The sequence below is a fragment of the Solea senegalensis genome, linkage group LG10 (genome assembly GCF_019176455.1).
Source record: "Solea senegalensis isolate Sse05_10M linkage group LG10, IFAPA_SoseM_1, whole genome shotgun sequence".
NCBI classification, from domain to species: domain Eukaryota; kingdom Metazoa; phylum Chordata; class Actinopteri; order Pleuronectiformes; family Soleidae; genus Solea; species Solea senegalensis.
This window is the reverse complement of record NC_058030.1, coordinates 15555341-15579710: the sequence shown is the minus strand read 5'-3', so window position 1 is coordinate 15579710 and position 24370 is coordinate 15555341. Positions and strand designations below refer to the sequence as shown.

Below are 24370 nucleotides of genomic sequence, written 5' to 3'. Positions count from 1 at the left end.
ACAAAGAAAAGAATTAAGATATTTCTCAACTCGGGAAACTGAGTTTGGGAAGCACAATTTTTCAAAAATGCTACCCCTATTCTAGTAATAGAAAGCTAAATGCTACTCGGTGAAGTATTACTTTAAAGTTAAAGGTCCAGTGGGTTAATAAAAATTGATGATCTATGTGTATATGTACTTATATGTACTTATAAGGCAAGGACATGTACAGAAAAGTAACATACCAGTGTCCATCCAAGATAGATCAGCTGAGCAGCAAAGACAAATGAGAAAAGACGAAGTGAAAATTAAACTGCTGAGGAAAGGACACTTAAGATGGCATCTGTTTGTACACACACACACACAGGTTTGTGTAAGGCTAACTCTAACCTTCACCTAACCACAATTAAATTCCAAACTTCCTCAGAAATGAGGTTCTGCGTTAGGTCCTAATGAGGCAGTATGATGTCTATATGGCTACTGATCCTGACAAGATCAGTGTGCATGCAAGAAACACACACACACACGCATGTGCGCGCACACACACACACTCTCAATTTATAGTGAACAGTAAAAATGCAGCATAGGGAATAAATGTACCACATATGAGTCAAGTTTTAATGCTTTATTGAAAGTAGTTATTAGACAGTAGCTGTTTACTTGCTGTAAATGGCCGTTAGAACAGACATTCAAATTGTCAGATGACAGGCATGTCATGTAAAGCACTTGTAAAGCTCTGGCAAAATTTTTTTGCAAGTCAGTGATTACTAGTTAGCTCCACAGTTACCCTTATATAGAAATGAAACTGGCATACAGTCATTTTTATAAAAGCTCCTTGCCAGACTATTTATGTACAACATATGGCTTGATGCATATAAATATCCAAGCACAAAATATGCTAACAGAACTACACCCTTGTGAAAGCGCAAATGCTTCTCACTTTTGCAAATTTGCATGACAAAAGTGTAGATTGTTTTATAGAGATTGGCTTCATTTTACTGAATCTGCGACAGACTGGTAATGCATAAGCATATGTTAGTAAAAAAAAAAAATCAACAGTAAATTAAGACATACTACAGTCATTGTCTGGTAGAGCCTATAATTATGTGCACGTACTGGAAGGAATAACTTAAATATTAAATACATTTGCGAGAAACTTGGGTCAAAGGAATGCAGGGCGTGGCTTCAAAGAGTCTTTCATTGTGGGACAATCTACTGACGTGTGCTTCTGAAAGTGACATAAAGTGCGTCTAAACTATGTCGGGAATCTCTCTAGTCTTCCCACTCCATTGGCAAAAGCCAAGGATGCGGGTAGCCGTGGCTGTGTGGTTTCCTGGGAACATTGGCAGTGGGGAGATTACCATATTTTGTCACAGGCACATTTTCCTTGATTGCTGTGTGAGTCTTCTTTTGATTCATCAAGGCCTTTGTCAGAGAGCGATCCAACTCAAAGGCCTCATCCGTTGGCCGTCCATGGAGGATTTGCCTGATGGTGGGCAGGGCTAAATCTGATTTGCAGTCCAGGTAGCTCTTGAGGTTGAGCTGAGGGAAAACTGCATCTCTGAGGGTGTGAACAAGTTGGTTCTCAGTGTGGGACTGTTTGAGCTGATGTGAAATTCTCTGTTCCAGTGAGACGTAGCAGAGTGCTTCTTCAGCCAGCCCTAACTTTCCCACCAAGCTGTTGGTCTGACTCTTCTTCTGCAGCGATGGCTTCATCACCTGGTGTTTGGACAGCGTCTCACTCTGCTCTCTCTTGAGTTTTCTCTTCAGGCCAGCAGGCAGCTTCTCTGAACCACTTGGTAGGAGCTGATAGAGGCCTTCATCAGCCAAGTCTGCAAGGTCGCCAACCAGCAGCTGTTGAACGATTCGCCTCCTCGTGAGTGGAGATGTGACTGTAAGAGTGCCGTGCAGTCCTCTGCCTGCATCAGACACAGAGTCAATCACAGCTTGTTAATCATCCCAGTCTGAGCGAGACTCTGGAATATGACGGCCGTGTTTGTGCCCAGCATGCAACTGCACCGCCTGTAGTGATGCATTAAAAGCCACCGCCTGCTAAACACCACTCATGAAAGCTGACAGCAGAGGATCCTACACGCATGTCAAAAAACAGGTGCAATTAGAAAAGCATAGCTGTGAGAGGGCAGCTTTGGAATGAAGAAAACATGCATGTTAGTATTGTAATACATGGACCTAACCACCACACAGTGTGGTAAACCAGTCAGCCACAGAAAAATAAGTCATCAAAGACTAATTTAAGGCCTGTTGACATTCTGAGGATGTTTGAGGGACTATTAATCGATTTAAAAGATTTCCAACAACTTATTCAAAGTCAGTCATCTTTAAGGAAAATTGAGAATGACATCAACATACAAGCTCAGCCACAAACTGCAAGGTAATCTCATACAAGCCAATGACGGCATGACAGCCCAGTGCCTTTGCCTTTGCGTCAGCCGAACCTGACTTTCATCCTCCTCAGTGAGGCAAAGTGGCGACATCATGTGTGTGATCTTTGCACTCATGCTCCAACAACAACTCAAGGACATTCTAAAAGGCCATACTTACCCCCTTTAAATGATACCAGGACAACTCGACTGTCTGAGACCTGTGGTTTCCTGTAGTTGCCGTTCAGTGGCACAGGGGCTGAATCCTGGACATGGGAGGAGTAGAGGGCTGTTGCCAAGGCCAGAAACTGAAAGGAAACAACAAAACAAAAGCACCGTGATTTTTCCAGTAAAGTTGCAATGTCTGGAAAACCAATTTACCAATAGTTTTAACGGCTTGTTTATATTAATAACTTTAATTAAGGGTGCACCTGTTTGCGAGATATCGTGACGTGATTTTTGAAGATTGTCCACAGTACACTAGGATAGCACGGGGGAGTCGTCAGTGACCCGTCATAGCGATAATACTCATCCAGACGTGCAGGCAGCAGCGCTCGGATGTTGAAACCGGGCACCTGCACTTTCTGATCTGTAGGTTAAGGAATTTCAATTAATAACACAAATATTTTCGTGACTAATTATATATAGGGTTTTGTAATTTTGACAATAATCTCTCCCTTAGTGGTGTACACACTAGCCAATTGTTCCAGATGGTCTGATTTAAATCATCAGTCATGTTTACGACACTATTTCAAGGCCCAGACAACGTAATATAATGATGACATGAAGACAATTTTGACAAATAAGATGAAAAGCTTTTTAGAAAAGACATCAATCAAAGCTGTGTTGTGTTAAATTGATCTTTCAATTTAACACAATTTAAACAATTTAAGTAATTTAAATTATTTGTGTACATAAAGTGTCATAGAAAAAACCTGAACACAAGTAATGACTGTGCTTGACGAAGTGTCGTTAGCTACTCGCACTTATTAGAATTTACTAAACCTCAGAAAACACTGATGAAGAAAAACATCACTTTGAATGTACCTCTGTATTTAATCCCGTTGATGAACTTCAGAAACTGTTCAAAGGCAGGATTAAACTCGCCTACCTGTAAAGAAAATGCCGCAGTTTGTTACCATCACTGCTCCACAGATATTCACAGAGCACAGAGACCGAAATGTCTCACCTCAATCAGGACACCCAGCACCGCCAGGCCATCAGATTTGTCCGCAGCCATGGATATATTGCGGTACTTGTCTGAATTGAAGTGAACTACATGCAACTGTGAATTAAATGAGAAATAGAACAAAACACTGAGTAACAAATGGAAGAAAAAGCTTGTAAGTACAGATCTATATACTGTATATATATATATATATATATATATATATATATATATATATATATATATATATATATATATCTTACATTTAAATTTCTTTTTAAATGAAAACAAATTTGCTGCTGCTAACTGTAGCATGTTTTTCACAGCAGGTGTTCACTGGACTGGATACGGCTTGAGGTATTTGGAGATGGTAATATTGTTGAAAAAAGGGCATGACAAAAGTGCATGAAAAACACTGGAGATTTATTACTGTGGGTGTTACAGCATAACAGTAAATAGCAGCCTGCCAGTTGTTTTGGTGACAATGTCGTGTATTTGGTGAAACGGAAAGGAATGCTGGTCATTCCAGCCAAATAAGACTTTTTTTAAAAAATGTACAGACCTTGTTTTATATAAAGTTGAAATGTGGGTCACTTTTGGGAAAAGTTCAATTTCCCATCATCCCTCAATAACAACATGTCATCAAGGAACTGTGGTTCTATAGTCTGGAGAGACTTAAAAAGAACCAAGCCCTCGACTTGTCCACTCTCAAAGTCAGGTCAAACCACAGCACCTAACAAGTGGCTCTGCAGCAGCTGTCGTACAGGCTCACGAAAACGCACACAGGTCGTAGAAATTACAGCTTCGTCTTACTGTAATTCAATACCAAATTACACATAAAGCGCATTGTTGTGACTCCCAATTTTATTTATGTTATCAAAAAAATCTTCACTTATGAAGTTGGAGCCTAAGGTTCTGCATTATTTGAAAATGGCAAAGTAAAAAGAGAGTTAACTAGTGTGAAAATTGCTTACAGGGCTTGACATTAAATAGCACAGACAGCCGCGCCTTTTCAGAAATGGTTGAAAACCAAAGCATATAATAGTCTGGTACTATAATCCCCTTCAACTATGTCACCCTGACAAAGGAGGCATACTGAGGCTGACTGAAATTAGCTCTTTGTCTTTTAATGTGGGCAACTCGTTCAAACGCCTGCTAATTTGACTGGAAAGTTAACGATTTCATTGACAAACAACTAAAAGTTTAACACTCAACACAATCTCATTTTTAAAGACTCAAACCTTGTTCATTGTCAAAATATAAAGTTTTATATCGTTGCACTTTACAATTGGCTACATAATAAAGTGAAATATGCACACAATAATCGTCTGGTGGGTAGACAAACTGAATATCTGTCAGTGACAAGAGGGTGGAAGATGCAGATGCAGAAGTTGTGAGCATCTTTAAGCATCAGCGGTCAAATGTTGCGTTAAATATTAGTCCAGTGATGCAGAGAAGTGAATAAATCGACTCAGCAAACCTACTGTGCATTAACTTATAAACTGATGTGTGTGCAGTGGTTTGACAACTTTATAAATTGTAACTGACTGATAAATATATAATGCAGTAAAAATTACAATATGTATCAGTGATATCTAGTGATATTTAGTGGGGTAGATGTGCAAAGGAGTAAAATACAAGAATGATGATGTTAGTGAAAAGTGCTGCTGACTGTTTACCTCTGCTGCGTACTGCTTATTGTTCACCGTGTGTTCAGAGCCAGCAGCTCTGCTGGAGGAGCCCCAGTGGAAGTGAAGCTGAGCGGCAGTGTAACGATGCGGGAGGCTGGAGATGTGCATCTTTGAGGGCAGAGAGAGCTGCACTGTGGATCAGAAAAACAGCAGCAGGGCATAAGTTACATCAGTTAATTAATATCTTTGGGGCCCCTCAGTACTGCCACGCTTCTTGTGGCTACTATTAGGACATGTGATGATGGAGTCACTTTCGACGTGCTCATCAGTGTATAACAAAAGCTCACAATTGGAAAAGACCTTTGTCAGCTTCTTTTTCAGACACTGACGATGCCACTCAGCTTGTGGTGTTGAAGCCCTTTAGACATGCATTCATTAGCATTTTGTCTGGTTTTCGCAGTCTGCACATGGCAACAGTTTATCTGTCCATGTACAGAAATTATAGCAACCACCAGCACAGAGGTAAACAGTAGCTGTCAATACAATATACTGCCATTATCATACTGTATATAGAAACAAAACAGAATGATCACATTCATCCAAATGTTTTTTTTCCCATGGGACAGCATCCTGCTACTACTCATTTATCATTCACATGTTAAAGTGTGTTATAAATAGATATCAAACATTAAAAATGAATGTGTGTGCTTTTGTTAGCAGGCCTCAGGCCCAGTATGCAGAACAGATGACTAATGTCTGCTCATATTTTCCCAGACTAACAAACCATGGAGTTCTTTCTTTGAGTGTAAAGGACAGTTAAGATAATAAGAGAGTGATTATGGAAAATTGCTGTGGCAAATGTAGAGAGTAGATCCTCCTATCATTTTCTTTAAGTTGACCCAGAAATGAGATCTCTTCGGCAAGAACGGCCTCTTGCATGTTTATGTGGGGCTACCTCTAATGAATATGTTGACTACTGCTTTGATTGTGAGCCAAACTAAGTTTATTGTTGTCATAAGTTTGCATAGATTCGGATTTTGTTGTGTGTGCACAAAATGAGGTTGTGTAATTTGATGATTTACACTCACCAGAATGTCCATTGTTTCCAAGCGTGAGCTGCTCGTTGGGCGACAGGTTGTAGTTCTGAACCTCAATTGGATGCAGAGTCGGGTCAAACCTCAGAAGCTCTGTCTTGATGTCTATTGGAGACTGGAAAGCTCCACCACAGTATGGATAATTCTTGGACCAGTGGTGCTCGCCCTGTGGCCCTGTAACAGCGCCAATGTAAACCAATGCCACCAAAACACTTGACCCCTGACTCGTGCTGCTTGTTCCAGGTTACTATGTAGTGGCACTAAACAGTCAAAGTCACAAGTTTCATCTCAGATTTATTCAGGTCAAATGAGCAAATACATGAGCCCTAGCGTGAATTGGCCCTATCTAATAGGGGGTGGCTCCAAAGAGAACTGAGCCTTGTCCTGAGCTACTGAACATATTATCTGTAATCAAAGTGAAGTATCATTATCTATATACAACGCAGCATGGGAGAGGCCCGCGGCTTCACTTTTGGCCTTTTCTTAAGTAGTGAGAGTGAGAACCAGGCTGTTGTTTGCGGGAAGAGCCAATGAGAATGCCGTCTCTCTCCAAATGAGAGGTTTCTATAAAGCACCGGACAGCGAACATGGCCACATTTGCAAATAAAGTCATGCAGTGACGGCGTCTTTCAGTGGGGCGTCTGCGAAGACAATGAATCACCGTTGGCTTTGACGTGATGTAAGGGAGAGAGGACAATGCTTGGCATAAATGAAAACACAAGTGGTGTGTTCATTCAGTGTGTAATCATCTTATATCAATCATGGCACGCAAATGACATGCAAAACAGAAAAAAAGGCATGAAAAGCTCCTTAATGTACCAGTGCATTCATCACATCTGCTCACCGATTCACTAACTTCCCAGAATTTATCAGAAAATCCACCATTCACTTAGTGGCAGTTGAATGTGTTTAAATATGAAGCCTGCCCACCAACCCCCCACTGTCAGCTCCACGAGATGTGATGTGTTATTGTATACTTGTTTGAAGCAACCCTCTTGGTTCAATTCAGGCAAACCCTCCCTATAATAAGATAGAAAGACACTCATGTGGTTATAAGAACAGAGGAATAATTAAGAAAAGAAAAAGAGGTGGAGCAAGGTGAGAAAAACAGTCATTAACATTCACGGTCCTTTGACAGAGGGTGGCGTGTTGAGGTGAAGATAAATCACGTGACTCAGCCGTGCCCTTGTCAACATGAAGTGCTACCAAACTTCAGGACTGCTATGTGAAGGGCTCTCAGAGTTTGACTTTAAGTGAGAATGAAATCCAGCCCCCAAAAAACATATCACCATTACATCAACTCTTTTCCTCACAAGTCATCATAAAAAACCTTCCAGTTGGATTGAAGATTTGTTACTTTATGATTATCATATTTATTTCTTCACCCTGAGCATTACAGGATGAATCACTGATGTATTTGCCAAGGATTTTTTTTCCTTCACTCAATTATTGAGATATTCCTCATTGTCTTTGTTTGGCTTGTCCAAATCCGCCTTTTTACAGAGGCCTAAATCATTTCATCTCACTGCTTTTGACCCTAAATTACTGTGCAGAGAAAATAGCTCCTTTTTTTAATGCCTGACATCTTGGTGTGAGAAGAAGCAACTTAAGGAGTCCACATGAAATTAACTGTCAATAAATGTATGAAGAAAAACATTCAGTCTTTGAAAACGAAGCAGACTTTTGAGTGGCAATGACACAATGACAGTGTTTATGTAAGCGATCGTTCAAGTCCCAGCATAAATGAGACAAAGTCAGTGAGCCACTTAAGACATGATGTAATTGCAGAGTCTATAAGGTACTCTGCAATTACATGAGGTGACAGTCGGGTTGTCAGTACAATGTGTCTTTTAGGGGTTAAAGAGGTTTTCTCTCTTTTCATATACAAAAGCACTACATCTGATGCTGGTACCACGTCTGTCATTTGGTATTGTGTAAGCTTAAAGCACTGATGTGACTGTCAGAGTGCTCAGGTACACTGGAATATATGATACGACCAATTAAGTTATGTCAAATGATTGCTCATCTTTAACACCACTTATGATGACATCTGAACACCATACACTACATTTTAATTTGTCACTTGCAGGGTTATTTATTTCAAAAAGGAAAAAAAAAACAATGCAATAGAAGCAACACTACTTTAAAACTGTAATTTTGCTGAAGAGCAGTGTTGAGCTGTCAAGTAACTGAAAAAAACAAAGGGTGATATTGTTCTGGTTCAAATATGTTGATTTGTTGAAATTGCAAACAATTTTAGAAACTGACTTGTATTTTGATTCCGTATGATAGTAAGGCAGAGGGCAAATGTACAGTTAATATAAAGGAAGACATCTAAATAGAATAAATATTTTATAAAAAAGTAAAAATGACTTAAACTGGTAGTTGACGGGTGTAACTGAAATTATCTTTAAATTTGTGTGAAAAAATGACAGGAAAGTTTAAGACTTACCATTGTATGACCATTTAGCACCTGAAAAAGACAGAAATACAATATTATATATGGAATATGTGAACATGACTGCACACACAGTATGCAACATTTTTAGAGACAAAAAATAAACAGAGAGCACTTTACTCAGAGACAAAACAGTCACTTTTAATGTTTCCCTCTAAGATAATTATGAGTAAGTAGTTGGATGGAAGAATTACATTTGTAAATACTAAAATGACCTTTATTAAGCACCTGCCATTACAGTATCCATACCACATTTTACTCTTCCAACATCTTACCGTGCAGTGCGGTGAGCTGCACTAAAATGATGGATGTGAAGCTCAGAAAGTGCATGTTGATTCCCGCAGCTCACACTGCAGTGACAGCCTGATGATGTTAGATGAACCCGGCTCAGAGTCAGACCAGCCTCGGACCAGGAGCTTGGAGCGCCAGCCTTCAAACAGGAGCTTTTATACTCATGTTGTCAGCTTCATTGTAGCGCGCATACTGACGTCAGAGCAACAACAAAACCAGCCTCCGGAGTCATCTGGTCACTGGAGAGTGACAACTCAACAGAGGAGAGACCGCATTCATGCCAAGCCACTCATTTAGCCAGGGAGTCAAACTCAGATATGCCGACGGATGCGGGAAATGTTACGCGGCACGCACGTGCGCTGCTATGATGTCACACGCGGCAGAAAAAGGCTGACTGTGACCAAGCAGGTTAACATGTAAGTCTAGAGACTGATGGCATCATGAGCACTGACACATGCAGCCTTCTGTGCAAGTAATCTGTTTGTGCTCACTACACTCACCAACAGTTTATTAGCTGCACAATAATAAAGTGTCAGTGGCACCTGCTGCTGTAGCTCATCTGCTTCAAGGTTAAACATGGCGCTATTTCTTCTGACAGATACTGCCACTGCTATGTGTTTACTTCAGTTCAATATTCAGATTTGAAATGTGATGATGGAGCGACAGTGGCGTGTGCATGGGAAGGGCAGGGGGGCAACTGCCCCCTGGTGCCACTAAGGGACAAAAACGTTAAAGTGCCCTCTTGAGTCGCAAGGTCTCAGGTCTCTCTTGTAAAAGAGATTTTAATCTCAAGGAGACTAACCTGGTTAAATAAAGGATAAATAAAAAAGATGCACACTGAAGTACAGTACAAGAGCATGAGGAAGTGCACTACTGGCTGCCATTCATGTGTGGCCTCTAAAGCAAAATATACCAATACCACATTTTCCAATGATGTGTTTCCATCACAGTACAGTTGGGTTTGGTACAGTACGATGCGGTTTGGAGCGGTAAAGCCCTCGAGAAGGCTTGCGTTTCGACTGAGAACAGTACCTTTTTTTTTATCTTGAACCAGTCTTGTGATTGACCTATGACCTCTAGCATCGACATTGCATTTTCGCCTAGAGAACCACTGCTCAATCGATATGTTCTCTTCTTTGGACACTTCTCTGTAAAGTGTAAGTGAATCAACAGTTTCTGAAATACTCCATATAGACCAGCTCGCCATGTTGAAAGTCACTTAAATCACCTTTCCTACTCATTCTGATGCTGGGTATGAACCTCAGCAGGTCGTCCTAACCACGACCAAATCCTGAGACAAGACCAAGTTTAAATGTGTCCGAAATTTAAGATTAAAAAACAATACAGACAACTAGTTGGGATGAGGTTATAGTAAAGATAACGGGAAACAACACCAGTTTCAGACTCATGATGAGGAGATTGAAGATTAAAGTTGTGACACATGGTATAAAAGTGACAATAAAAGATGAGCGTAAATATCTGGGGATTTTAAGTCGATAAAAAAGATTAGGCTGCATTTTCATTTTGGTTTTGAATGCATGAGATCTCAACACACTTATATTCTGGCCCTCATTCTATCTATGTGCAGTAGGTGTCACGTTAACCTAGAGTTTTATTTTTCCCTGAATGAGGCTTGGAAAACTGAGCGCTTATTTATGAACATAGACACGTTTCAAATTTAATACTAAGCAATGTGGTGCTGCATATTAGGTCACATCCAAATATTAGAAATTGCAACCTGGTTTTAGAGTAAGACAAACAAGAAGATGTCTGTTCTTAACTGCCATTGAGATTAGTTTCGATTGAAGGTAGATAACTGTCCAAAGGTCAGCTGTGACAACCCACTCCCACTACTTTACAACCATCACTCCAGCAGAGATAGGACAAAGGCAAGCACCAAGATGAAGCACCTGCTGCTTTTGGGAATAATATTTGCTGCAGTCCACGTCAGCTATTCCATTCCAGGTAAATCAAACCACTTTGTTTTTTACTCTATATTACTCTAAAAACCTTAGTAAACCTAAACAAAACCTTAGCCAAAATTCAGTTTATAGACCCATGGTTTACTTTTAAGAATGGGCCTGACGATCCACACACGCGGGCATATTTAGCCTAAGCTTTTTGTTTTCAAAGCTGCTTTAAAATAAAAAACAGAAACGCAAATCAACTGTGTTTTACACAGTTTGTTTTAAGTTTCTCTTTTATATGTAATGTTTTAGTTTCACTGAAACTAAATCAAGGATTTAGTTTCTTTTAGACTTCACCTTCAGTCTCTTCAGAGCAACATGGCGGATACATTGGCCGTTTTTTCTCACGTGGGGCCCTAGCAAGGGCGGGTAATGTAAGGGGAAATATTCCTTTTAGAAGAAACAGGCTTTTTCAGTTCATTAGGTTGTGTGTCTTAGCAGGATGTAATTGTAATTTACCTTTTTACTGACTTTATAGACATGTTGTAACATGCACCCGAAGCCAGCAATGATTGTCTTTAGCCAAAAAGAGGGTATTGCTCTTTTTTCACTGCGCTGGAAATGTTAGTTACACACCTCTAGTGATTGAACCAAGCTGACTGGACAATTCCTCCTCTATAATTCCAGACTTTTAAACTCTGAGATTATTTCTGTCTGAGTTAACTTAATGCTTAATCAGCACGATGAGCTAAAACTATGTCTGCATGCAACTTTTTCTCATTTCACAAGTGTGTTAAGTGTTGGAAAATATAAATAGTCAACTAGTCAAGAATACCTAGGAAGTTAATTTCCCTCCAAAATTACATGGAGTTTTGGGTAAACTAACCATTTGAAACACCCTTCCCTATGTATAGTGTGGGTGGACTGAAAATAAATGACACATTTTTATTGCTGTCATAAAATAAGGGAGTGGATCTCTGCTGATGAGGCTAGTTAAGCATTAGTTATGTCAAACAGTTGTATTTGTCAATGATTTTTCAGACAGTCACTTCACCAGCAAACCAAAACCAAAAGCAACCTATCAAGTAAATATTGAATATAAACACCCTGTAAACCAATATGTTCAAATCATTCTCAGCTGACTAAAAGTTTATTGTTGTTTTTTTTATCCTCCAACAGATTTCTGTAATTTGCCTGAAAATGAAGGTGATGGCACACATTTCCTGTTTGCTTTCTTTTATGATCCCGCTAGAGATCTCTGCAATCCCTTCATATACAAAGGGAATGGAGGAAACGCCAACCGTTTTGAAAATGAGAGGCAGTGCATAAGAAACTGCTCTGCCAATGCAGAGAATATCTACCCCATGGATGGTAAGACAATTTTAGGAAGTCATACTCTAAATAAAGTAAGTGCAATGTTTCTTGAGGACTTTGGATCATCAGCTAAAAAAAGTGTAAGACCAAAGGGACTGTGAAAGAAAACATTACTTTGTGGAAGAGGAGCTTTTATGTGAGTTAATTTAATGGCTCTGAACAAAGTTGTGTTACTGTTCCACTTCAGATTTTTCCCATATTATTTGCTCTCTTGAGTATTAGCTGTACGCCACCAAGTGGTGGAAGAGCAGGACTACAAACAAGTGTGGAAAACAAATAAGACTTAATAAAGTTTTTACATGTATTTATATCATCAATAACACCCATAGTCTGATGTCTGAACTGTTTAGACACATTTGTGTTTTTCATAGCTCTGATTATTTATGCCTCTGCTGTGACTGTGTTTGATGGTGATAATGAGGGAGGCATTTTCTCTTCACAGCATCAAAAGCTTGCAGCTTCAAAAAGGCCCCAGGTGAATGTGGAAGTCAGTTGTTGAGATATTATTATGATTCTGCTCATGACAAATGCAAAAAGTTCATTTGGACTGGTTGCATCGGGAATGGAAACCGGTTTACCGACATGGACATCTGCAATGTTACATGTAACGGCATTCATGGTGAGCACCGATCTCTCACTTCTGTATACATTTCACTGCTGGTGATTGTAGACTGTGTGTTAAACTGTGTGTTTTCCTGGTTCCTAGTTGATGGTGATGAACCAGAGGAGGACGAGCCAGACACTCCTATTGGTGAGAACTTATAAAACCATGAGGAGCTACACTGGTTTTATTTTTAATTACTTTTAAGTATAACTTTCTTTTGTAAATGTGACAGTGTAAACAGGGCCCCTGAACCTGATACATATTATGTATCAGGTTCTAAGTAGTTACAGTTTTATTTAGATTGACCTGCATCTGCTTTTTATCACCTTTAACAGCAATCATCTGTGGAGTTCTGCTCGCTCTTATCATTGTTGCCATCATAACAACAGTGATCGTCTTGACCGTTCAGTCAAAAAAGTGAGTCCATTTTTGTTTGTGCCTTTAGTTTTCGATTAACAATTTTAAAACTTCAAGAACAAACACAATATCACTGCACACATAAATAGCAGATCTTCATGTATTGTCTTTATGTTTATTGTACTTTAGGAAAAAGAGCTCAAAGAAGGCACCAAAGAAAGTTAAAGAAGCTAGGACTGATGCACCTCTTCAGGATCAGGGAATTGAAATGGCATAAACAATCAAGTCACCTCAGTACATTTTACCAGATGTTTTTTTTTCTATACTAGTCTTGATGCCAAATGTATCAATGAGTTATCACATTTAGGTTCAAGCTTCTTTTTTTTTTACAGACATACGTAATTTGTGTTTCATGTTTCATGTTGTTTTGTTGAATCTTGACTACAAGTGCAAAGTGATGTTCTTACGGTGGAAGAGTTTGTCAATAAAGTGATTGACAGTAATAGAATAAGCAAATCCCTCATGACTGAACTAATTTTGTAAGGCCTTTGTTTCAGCTTTTGCATTTGTGGGAAATTTAATGTATGTAATTCTGCACTCACAGTGTTTGCCATTGACTGATTTAAGAAATTGTGAATCCTTGCAAATGTTGGGCATTGTATAAAGAAAAAAAAGAAAGAAAACTATCTGTTAATGAAATGAATTATGATTTAGATGAAGGTTTGAAGGAGCAGAAATAACCACATCAAATTCTGACACTCATCTTCTTGTGTGCTGATATTTAAATGTTGTTTGACTGTATGATTTTAGTCATTTCAGTGTTCACAGAATATTGTCTGCTTTGTCACCTGGCTCACAGATTTACTAAAACATGGCATTAAGTCTTCTGAATTCTTGTGCCACATCAAAATTCGACACATATTCAGACCTTTTTGTCCAGCTTTGTTTTTATTCTTTCTGTACAGAAGGACAGTATGCACATGTTATGTTGTTATGTTTTTCTTCACAGCATTTGTCAATCCCCATAAAGATTTCTACATAAAAAAAAATGCTCATATGCTTTGTATTTGGTATATAAAATACACTGTATAAAATGAAGCGAAAATTTGCTGAATGTTTAAACTATGGGAATTCGATTGTAATACTAAAACATTCTAAAATGGTGTGTAACAAGGTGCTTTGTTTTCAAGTTAAGTTGCCTATAGCGCAACAGATTTTTTTTAAACAACTGGGTGGTTTTCAAGTCACTACAAGTAGTCTTCTTCCTTCAAATTAATGTAATGTCCAAAATGCAAAAGATGTGCCATAAAAGTGGTCTTTCTTAAGAGAAGGGAGATAGAAGCAGAAGGAGGAGGTCTGTCTGCTAGTGTTTATGTCCATATTGTACCAATATTGTAATGGCACTGATTGTGTGCATTTATAGTTTACAATAGCTAACTACATATTCTAATGCCAGGATTTGTTGCACTGGTGTTTGGCTTTAGAACTGCATTATTCTGGAGTAAATATAGCAGCACCCATGGTTCACTTAACTTGCAATGGAAGCTCAAACATGTTGCATATTGAGTATTAATAAGCATTTGAAATACAAGAAGAACTAAAAGCTCAGATAGAGAATTACTTCTTTAAGGTAGCACTGAAATTTGACATTGGTTTAGTGTCTAGTTCAGTGGTCACCAACACGGTGCCCGCAAGCACCTGGTAGCCTGCGGGCAGCCAATAAGGTGACCGCGGGTTCACTTAACTTCACCTATCTTGCATATATCTATATGGTTACTCAGTAAAATATCACTGATATTGTTTATAAAAACTGTGATAATCATTAGGAGTAAGCACTGCAATGTATGTGTATGCAATTGAATGCATAATATTCATCATTTAAATGGTAAACTGCATAAGTAGCTCTTGGTCTGAAAAAGGTTGGTGACCCCTAGTCTAGTTTCTCAAGACAGGAAGCAATACAATTTGGTATAGGTTTGGTGTGTGTGTGTGTGTGTGTGTTTCACATGACATGAAAACAGCTGTGTATAATAAAACAATAGTAAATCTCAATATTGAAACAAAAAGAATAGAGAATACAAGTTTACTATGCGCTTGAAGTCAATGTGGGTCAATATATGTTGCTTCTTTAAGATAATATATAAAACTGTCAAATAAATGTATTTGGTGTAAGGTGGAAGATCCTCAATAGAAATGTAGTGGATTTATAGGTTAAAGAAGAGTAAATTACAACTCATCAAATTTGAAAGCAAATGAAAAGTACGCATGCGCGCTATCATGCGAGAGCCTCACACTTATGTTAAATATAAATATGTATAATATTAAATATCCCCTTATGTGTCAAGATGTGTACGTTAACATGCATGTTGACCCGTATAACGGTCCAACAGCGACGCACAGTGTACAATGGAAACCGGAAGTAGTTTTGTGTAGTACTTGGAGTTGTTTTCCTCCACGGTAAACGGCCGAGCCGGCAGATAGTACGTCATTTCCTCGTTATTTCCATTAGTTTGTAGAAAACGACAGTCTAGTGCTTTATACACCCAAGAAAAAGTAATGGGTTAATATTACAAGTATGCCAGGTTGAAAAGCATCACTGCTTATTTGCCGTAAACCCTTACTTTGCGAAATTGTTCGCGAAACCCAGCAGCTACTCGGAGTGTTAGCGTTAGCAAAGACAGGAAAACGTGTATCCGCAAGCAGGAGTACTTGGTTGGCTAACGTTAGCTGACTAGTTCAGGTTAATTGGCTGCGTATTGTTAACTACGCTGTTTTCCGGTACCACTGGTACTGTAATATTGGATAGCGTTAGCTCACACAACTGCTGTAAACTGATGGAGTGTCCTCATCTTAACTCAAGCGTGAGCAGCGCTGTCGAGTCTCCCGGGTTTCCTAACGGTACTCCGTCCTCCTGGTGCTGCACCGGTAAGTAGTGGACTGTTCACACTTTCATTTAAAGTTAACGCCTGGACAACACTCATGTAAACCTAACTCATATGATCCCATCTAGCTACTGGTACGTTTGTCGGCCATATGGGGACTATGGTTACAAAACAGCTCTCACAATGTCAAATCACATTTTTTAAGGACTGTGACACATCCACGAATTATCCATTCACAAATCACTGCAGTATGTGTCTCACCTCAGGATTAAAACGGTATCTTCTTTTATTTCCAGTTTGCAGGTCCAACAAAAGCCCATGGATTTGTCTCACCTGTATGATGGTCCATTGTGGACGGTGAGTTTGCAACTTGGCGCCTGGTGATTTCATCAACAGTCTCCTCTTTTTTTTGCAAATGGTGATACTAACTATCCACATTTTATTGTAAAAAAACCAAAAAAAACTTTTTTTAATGAAATAAATAATTAAAGATCCAGTATGAAATGTTTAGGAGGGTTTATTGGCAAACATTTTTATATTACCTATAAGTAATCAAATTAACAAAGAGGGACATCACAACATCTATACCTATGGGAAGCTGTTCTTCTGATAAACATAAACTTGACATGCTTCTTGACAAGGACATCTTTTCTGGCCACCATATTTCTGTGACATTCTCAGGAAAAGGAGTCCTGTGTTTATTGCAGTCTACATTATTACTGTTATCTGTCACTAATGCTTTCACTCTGAACTTCTAAACTAAATAATCAGTTACTTAAATTATGTCATCCAATAATAAGTAAGGTCACATTTTCTCTTGGATGACTAAAGTAGGAACGGTGTGTTCCTGTTTATTTGTGTTGAACATTTATTTTGTTTTCATCTAGATATGTTAACGGACATGCAAAGAAGCACTTTGAAGAGAGTCAACTCCTTTGCAGCAGTCAAAGGAAAGGGGAGAAACAGGAGAAAGAGAAATCCCATCACTCTGTCTGCATGGACTGCAGCAACTTCAGTGTGTTTTGGTGAGTTTACTTCATGACTAGCCTATTTTTATCTAAAATCTGTGACTCATGTTTGTGGATCTCCTCAGAAAAAGCCTTTGAAAGTTTTAACGGTAAAGGGATTAGTCTACAGTAATCAGAATGTTTTTTTAACAATCTTTATCTGCACATATATTTTGATTGTTTCCATTTTCAGTAAAATTATACTGTTTTTATACATGTATGTGCCATGTCTAATGTGGAATTTTATAGTTACAGATGTGACGAATTTGTTGTCAATGACACTAAACTCGGGCAGGTGCAGAAGGTGAGGGAACAGCTTCAGAGTTTAGAAAAGTAAGTCCTAATTTCTAAACTTACATCTTATTTTCTGTTGCTGTTGCCATTTTATGTATTACGTGTGTGATGCCTGCTTTTTTCCTTACAACCCTTTTTGTTCTGTATTTAATTTCTTTGTACAACTGATATTTTTTACAGTACTTGACATAAAACACCAAGTTAAATATCATTAGGTTGATGCACTCAAAACATGTTTTACAACATGGGCAATTAGAGACCAGAGTTTAGATGTTTTTCTCCTTTCCAGCTCAGCACTGATGGGTGACAGACAGAGGAAAAGAAAATTCCAGGAAGGACTAGCTTCAGATGGCAAATTGTTAAAAGACAATGTAAGTGACTAAACCTATTTCATGTACGATAGTTTTGACTTGTATGAAGATGCAAAGGTGCTGTCACAAACTGTGTACTACCACTAACTGCTTATACTAACTTTGGTCCGATTTTCCTATTACTATGCATTATTCAGGCTTCAATTTTGATTATTCACAACAGCTTTTACCATATCGTACATTGTTCATTTAAAACTAAAAGTATGTATACAGTATATAATAAACATACTATGTTGCTTTTCTCTGTCAGGATGGGGCAGCTTTAGGTGCTACAGGCCTGCGTAACTTGGGTAACACATGCTTCATGAATGCCATTCTGCAGTCCCTCAGGTATGTGCTCTGGTAAAAAAAAGATTTTCTGCAGCATAGTTCCGTAGCTCTGCTGGGCCTCATGTCCACTCACCTATTAGTACAGTTTGAGGCACAGTCAGGGGGATTACTTGGAAACATGACAGTGAAAATCCAAATTTTTTCAATTTACAAATATTTGCTTGTATCCTAGGTTATTATATCGCTATGCCTTTATATATAGTAAATCTAGTTTTACTGCTGTCAATCTGTCAAACCATGTCATAGATTAAAAAGTTTAAGAAGAGGGGTTAGCAGTAAATAAGCATCAAAATTTAGAATGTAAAAATAACAGTCAGTATCACGAGAAGAGTAAGAGTTAACCAAGATCATACTTTTGACAGTTAAAAATTGTTATTCTTGCCTGTTACATTTTTTTGACATTTTAATTGGTGCGTGTCTTTGACAGCAACATCAAGCAGTTCAGCTGTTATTTCAAAGAGTTGCCTGCAGTAGCTCTACGCAGTGGTAAGACAGCAGGAAGGAGGATGTACCACACCCGCAGCCAAGGGGACAACACTGTGTAAGGTCCTTTTTTTTGAGGTGGGATTTGTGGGCTCAGTGCACTGATCTGAGATTACAGATGAGTTTAAAAAAAATTACAGAATGGTGAGTGATCATAAAAACAGTCTTCTCTTTTTAAGTTCGTAAAACAATAATTGTCTTAATTCTGCTGTAGACTCCAAGCATAATTACTAAACAGAAGATATGTACATGAAATACAAGAATTGACTACAAAAATCACTGTATATTACATCTACATACTCTGACACAAACATTTATTATTGTGTGTTTATGTGTTCAGAAGTAATAAGGCTTTTTTGGTGATGAGCTTTGGTTCAGATATACTTTAGATTGGGCAAGGTCCTGCGGTGTGGTGACAGTGTTCTTCTTGTTTACCAGGTCTTTAGTGGAGGAGTTCAGGAAAACCCTTTGCTCCCTGTGGCAGGGCAACCAGACTGCCTTCAGTCCAGACTCCTTATTTTATGCCATATGGAAAATCATGCCGAGCTTTAGGTATGTCTAAATTGCAGAGTTGTCTTGATATTCATAACAACAACACAATGAGTTTTTGGGTAAAGATTGTTAGTTACATTGTATTAGTGTCATTTAAAGCTGTGTTTGTATTTCCAGGGGCTATCAGCAGCAGGACGCCCATGAGTTTATGCGCTATCTGCTGGATCACCTCCACAGAGAGCTCCAGTACAGTTGCAATGGTGCTTCATTCCCGGTCTCACCTCAGGATGGGGTCAGACTCTCCACAGCTGAGACCAAATGCTGCATGCAAGTCTATCCATCAATATAATTCGTTTTGTGTGGTTTGTGTCTTGTTTTCCAGTCATGTTCCGTGGTTGGAAATGTATCTGCTGTTTTAAAGCTGTATAGCTACTGATTAAATACACACATCTAGCACAGTAATAGTCATGCTTTCAGACTATTTATGTGATCATTTTCATTTGGATTGGAATGATGTGACTAAAAGTTGGTCTCATATATTAACAAGCTGTCAATGAGTTGAACTGTGTAGTCAATGCTCAATCATGTCTTCAATAGCGCTTTTGTCACAGCAGATATTTGTTGACATGAAATAGTAGTACAAACGCATGTTTTTACCAATAACATTAATTAGGGTGCGACTCTACCATTTCACCCCAGGTCGCACTAAATAGATGAAAGTTTAATCTGTAGAAAAGGTATTTTTGTTTTAGTGATTTTGAAACTGCATGAAGGTTTTGGTATTTTCTGGGTATGTTCAAGTAGTATCCACTTAACTGATGCATAATTAAGGGTTCTTGGCATATTTTTCACATTCACTTTTAGAGCACAAGATGATTTTAATCTATGGAATAAAATCACTTCATGTTTGTCTTTTGGTTCTTTACAGAAATGGGAGTGCTAGTGTTGTCACATCCATTTTTGGTGGAATACTTCAGAATGAGGTCAACTGTCTGATATGTGGGACTGAGTCTCGGAAGTTTGATCCATTTCTTGGTAAGACAATTTTTTTTGTGAATAGCAAAACACAGCATTTTCTACTATACACGACAGGAGTGAATGATGGAATGTAAATCATGTTGCTTTGATGCAAATGCAGTAAATGAAGCATGATCTTAATGACGCAAGACATGAGATGATTTATTGTCTTGTTTTCACTCACAGATCTGTCCCTAGACATTCCCAGCCAGTTCAGACAAAAGAGAAGTAAGGACCAGGAGCCGGGGCCAACATGCACCTTGCGAGGTAATTTTCTTCTGTTAATGGCAATGATTAATGACAATGATTAATGACAGTGGGATTAATGACAGTTTTTTTCTTCTTCTTTTTTAAAAGACTGTTTACGTAGCTTCACAGACCTGGAGGAACTTGATGAAACAGAACTGTATTATTGCCATAAGTGTAAAAAGAGACAGAAATCTACCAAGAAGTTCTGGGTTCAAAAGCTACCTAAGGTATGAGGTGAAAGTTAATTTACCAATTTCATTGATTATTATGTCAAAGTAGTTTTTTTTTCATGTGTGGCTAAATGTTTTGTTTCCAATTATAGGTGTTGTGTCTGCACCTAAAAAGGTTCCACTGGACAGCCTTTTTGAGAAACAAGGTTGACACCTATGTGGAATTTCCACTGAAAGGCCTGGACATGAGAGGTTATCTTCTGGAGGTGAGCTCCAAAGAGATGAGATGTTGGTCATAGGAATATTACAGTGTAATGCTCAATATGGCGACTACATCGACCATGACAGAATAGTAAACACTTTGTAGCAATGTCTACATGTCAGATTTGTACGTCCGAAAATAATAAATTAAACATAATAATACATTTTTGAAAATGCACCTGCAACTGAACAGGAAAAAGTCAACATGTGTGTTACAGTCAAGTCAACTGTACTCCTTTAAATCTGTCCACTTTCTATTCCAGAAATACTGGCTATGCCTAAACATGTTAGGAATAATAATGATAATGAAGAGACCAAACTTTGCTGAGAATGTCACGTTGGAAATGTTATTGGTTTATACGTCAGTTATGCAACAGAGAAGAACCGTTGTTTTTGTGTCAAATTGGTCCTTTTTGGCTTTGTAACTTAAAAAGGATCCACAGGTCATATTTTAGAAATATAATGAGCAAAACGTTTGGTAAAACATGTGTATAAAACAGTGAGCTATAATGACAGCATAGTGAGTTGGGCAGCAACAGAGCTACTGCAGACTGCATGAAGAATAGAGAAGATAGAAGAAGTCTTGTTTATTTACAGAAATTATAATATCTTCTTTGCCAAACTGGATTAAGTGACACTGGATTTTACCCTTTCACAGTCAGCTGCTGATTGAGTTGTATTCACAAAGAAAATAAAACATGTCTTGCAGAGAGATTCCACGTAGCTTCTACTCCAGGCAGATAATGAGGGTTTTTCTTTTTTTTTAATTGACTGTTATTATGGCTCTGTCTAACAACAAATTCAACAAAAAATCCAAAGTCCAGGTTCTTTGTTTCAAAATGTTTACTGAAAAAGGTCTTTGAATTCAAAATAGAAAAGAAAGGGAAAAAAAAACAGACTGGCTGCAATCATGTGTACACCAAATAAATATGTAGTAGATTTAACAGTAGAAACCAACTCCAGAGGCTAGACCTTACCATATTATACAATATTATTTAAGGCATATTTCAATTCCCTCTATACTGCTTCTATGTATATTCGGCATGTATAAATGTCATGTTGCCTATATTGATTGTCTGGATATTGCTCATAACAACCTCAGTGCTAAACGATGGTTTAGTGCTATATGGTATTACGTGTATTTTTCTCTTTCATTCATTGGACCTTGATTCTGGCAATAAAGTGAACTGATTATAGAGAGAAATGCTCAGAACAGTCTGCATAATGATCAAACGCATGGCAACAGTGAAAAGAAAAAAACACACCCTGTTAACTGACTGTCAGGGGGGGGAAGTGGTTGAAAGAAGGAAAATCCTGGATTATTTTGTGTTAATTCTCGTCTCGCACTAATGTTTGCAGCCAGAGAACTCATTACCAGGAAGTTGCCTGTATGACCTTGTGGCTGTCGTCGTACATCATGGTTCTGGGTGAGTAGATGTTCAGCATTTTTTCTGGCTTGGTATTAAGATGAATAATTTAGTGCTTGTAAAGTAGGAAGACATAGAAATGCTTTTTGAGGAAAGGTTTTAATAATTGTGAAACAATATCTACACAAATGAGGAAAGATACAATTCATAATCATTGTTTCTGTGATTTAAATTGTATATGTTTAAAAAAATAATACATTATAATTTGCTGATTAAATAGCAGTCTCTACCTGTAGCATCTTCAGACATTTATTTTGGAAGCCTTGTGGACAGTTGAAGCAAAAAAATACATCTTGAAACCCTTTAATGCTCGAAAGCATCAATCAGGCTGACAATCTACATTTGGCCCCTGAGTGGCGATGTTGTACCGCTGCACGGTGTGAAGCTAGCGAGCAGAAATTCATGCATGCGTCTGTGTACACAGGGTTGGATCAGGCCATTACACAGCATATGGCAGCCATGAGGGCCGCTGGTACCATTTCAACGACAGCACAGTAACTCTGACCAGCGAGGACACAGTGAAGAAGGCCAAGGCCTACATCCTCTTCTTCGTGGAGAGGACTGTCCAGGCGCCCACTGACAAAACTACCAGTCACACCACAGCCACAAACAAACCAGAGATGGACACAGCAGCCCCGGACAGTGTCTCTACAGAAGCAGTTGCTGCAGATACAGTGGCAGACAGTTTTTTGAGCGAGGCAGCAACACCACACATTGATCCTCTGAACGAGGAGTCCTCAGATCATGTCAGGGCACCAAACGTGGGCACAGACACGGTGGCACTGGATGTCGCTGACACGGCGTCCATGGAGGCCACAGCAGATAGTGGTACCTCAGAGGAAGCTAGTCAAGCTCCACAAACAGTTTCACAATGATTCAGTCAGACTTAACTGCCTACGACCAGCTCCAGTCTGGCTTCACCTCAGCCACATCTCTCACAATGCTTGATCATAATAATAATTAAGTTGTATGTTTAATGTATATGCATCTGTTTTTCTGTTTCATGATCTGCCTGATCACAACATTGATAATTTGCTGCTCGATTATTAATTTTTTAGAATTACTTTTTTGCCTTTATTTTCTTGATGTTGTACAGTATTCTTCAATGGAGGTAGACTTCTTCATATCCGATAGATTACACAGGCGATCGTTCAGTAGTGAAGTGAAGCTTTGGCCTTGGAAAACTTCAGTTGGTCCAATGTGTTTCCTAGACTGATGAGCTGCTTTGTGTTGAGAGTGCTGTCTTTTTGACGGTATTCTGCATTGTCATCACTCTCTGCATTTGTCTGACTCTGAGCAGCATAACTCAAAAAGTAATGGATGGATTGTGATGATAGTTTTGGGGCGTGTAGGTAATGGCCCAAGAAAGGAATGATTAAATATTAGTGGTGATCCAGACTCCAATAAAAACAAAAGAACAAAAACAAGCAATTGTTATTCATGCAAGATAGGGTAGTGTTTTGACTCTGTGGGAAACTTTTTCTACTTTTATAAAGTTCCCAACTTGATATTTCCCACCTCTAAAGAACCTCATTTTAAGTACATTTTATAGGTGTTAGATGGGATTATGGGATTTAAAATCCAAGTCATTTATTTACAAAAAAGTGTTCACTAGACCTCTAGAAAACAAGAAATGTGAACTGAATTTCTCTGTTTCTTTACTGATATTGTAAAACATCTGCAGTCGCAGCCTTTAAAACCAGCAAAACCTTGTTCTTGATTTTTTCACTTCCTTTTCACTGTTTAAATCTCTCCGTATATTTGCTGCTGGATGTTGTGTTTTTATATATCATTTTTTTTAATTCTTTGACAAAATTGAATAGCAAATAAAAATTTGAATAAAGACAGAAGCACAATTTTACAAATGTCAAACTTCAAGTATTGACATTTTTTCTGCATCTGTCATCTGAATTTTAACAAAGAACAACCTTAGCAAAGAGAGGGCAACATTCTTATCCTATCTTTTTATTCTCCAATCCCTGTAGAATGGATAACCCCCCCCACACACACTCGTCTAAGAGCTCCCTCCAGGACACGTGCGAGCTTGTCGTCCCTCTGACTCAGACAGGAACATGCTCTTCTCTGTGCAGCTGCTGCTCTTCACATCACCTTCCTCACAAGTGGTTGTGGACTTGCTACTCTT

General features: G+C 38.6%; 3 protein-coding genes across 3 annotated transcripts; 2 read left to right on the top strand and 1 right to left on the bottom strand.

Moving 5' to 3' along the window:
* Nucleotides 1-612: 612 nt before the first annotated feature.
* Nucleotides 613-9109, bottom strand: ca12 (carbonic anhydrase XII). Its single transcript, XM_044036619.1, has 9 exons — nt 8987-9109; nt 8706-8726; nt 6248-6427; nt 5208-5350; nt 3550-3645; nt 3408-3471; nt 2792-2949; nt 2542-2668; nt 613-1898 (listed from the first exon to the last, which is right to left on the bottom strand). The coding sequence occupies exons 1-9, from the start codon at nt 9039-9041 to the stop codon at nt 1252-1254; spliced, it is 1491 nt and encodes a 496-aa protein (XP_043892554.1). The 5' UTR covers nt 9042-9109; the 3' UTR covers nt 613-1251.
* Nucleotides 9110-10860: 1751 nt separating this feature from the next.
* si:dkeyp-73b11.8 (BPTI/Kunitz domain-containing protein) lies at nt 10861-14255 on the top strand. The gene is made up of 6 exons (XM_044035429.1): nt 10861-10967; nt 12089-12280; nt 12726-12902; nt 12990-13034; nt 13223-13304; nt 13434-14255. The coding sequence occupies exons 1-6, from the start codon at nt 10904-10906 to the stop codon at nt 13519-13521; spliced, it is 648 nt and encodes a 215-aa protein (XP_043891364.1). The 5' UTR covers nt 10861-10903; the 3' UTR covers nt 13522-14255.
* A 1424-nt stretch (nt 14256-15679) lies between these two features.
* On the top strand, nt 15680-23654 carry usp3 (ubiquitin specific peptidase 3). Its single transcript, XM_044037129.1, has 15 exons — nt 15680-16169; nt 16423-16483; nt 17014-17151; nt 17383-17466; nt 17717-17798; nt 18049-18128; nt 18556-18669; nt 19050-19163; nt 19281-19430; nt 20032-20138; nt 20307-20387; nt 20478-20596; nt 20692-20805; nt 22160-22227; nt 22652-23654. Exons 1-15 carry the CDS (start codon nt 16079-16081, stop codon nt 23100-23102), a joined length of 1854 nt encoding a protein of 617 aa, XP_043893064.1. The 5' UTR covers nt 15680-16078; the 3' UTR covers nt 23103-23654.
* Nucleotides 23655-24370: the final 716 nt, after the last annotated feature.

Excerpts from the sequence above, each read along its gene's own strand:
- ca12 (XM_044036619.1), bottom strand. The coding sequence starts at position 9,041 with ATGCACTTTCTGAGCTTCACATCCATCATTTTAGTGCAGCTCACCGCA. Across the intron at positions 6,428-8,705 it reads TGCTAAATGGTCATACAATG|GGCCACAGGGCGAGCACCAC; the intron begins GTAAGTCTTAAA and ends GCGCTGTTACAG. Across the intron at positions 3,646-5,207 it reads ATAAGCAGTACGCAGCAGAG|TTGCATGTAGTTCACTTCAA; the intron begins GTAAACAGTCAG and ends TTTAATTCACAG.
- si:dkeyp-73b11.8 (XM_044035429.1), top strand. The coding sequence starts at position 10,904 with ATGAAGCACCTGCTGCTTTTGGGAATAATATTTGCTGCAGTCCACGTC. Across the intron at positions 10,968-12,088 it reads CGTCAGCTATTCCATTCCAG|ATTTCTGTAATTTGCCTGAA; the intron begins GTAAATCAAACC and ends ATCCTCCAACAG. Across the intron at positions 13,305-13,433 it reads TTGACCGTTCAGTCAAAAAA|GAAAAAGAGCTCAAAGAAGG; the intron begins GTGAGTCCATTT and ends ATTGTACTTTAG.
- usp3 (XM_044037129.1), top strand. The coding sequence starts at position 16,079 with ATGGAGTGTCCTCATCTTAACTCAAGCGTGAGCAGCGCTGTCGAGTCT. Across the intron at positions 17,467-17,716 it reads CAGCTTCAGAGTTTAGAAAA|CTCAGCACTGATGGGTGACA; the intron begins GTAAGTCCTAAT and ends TCTCCTTTCCAG. Across the intron at positions 17,799-18,048 it reads GCAAATTGTTAAAAGACAAT|GATGGGGCAGCTTTAGGTGC; the intron begins GTAAGTGACTAA and ends TTTCTCTGTCAG.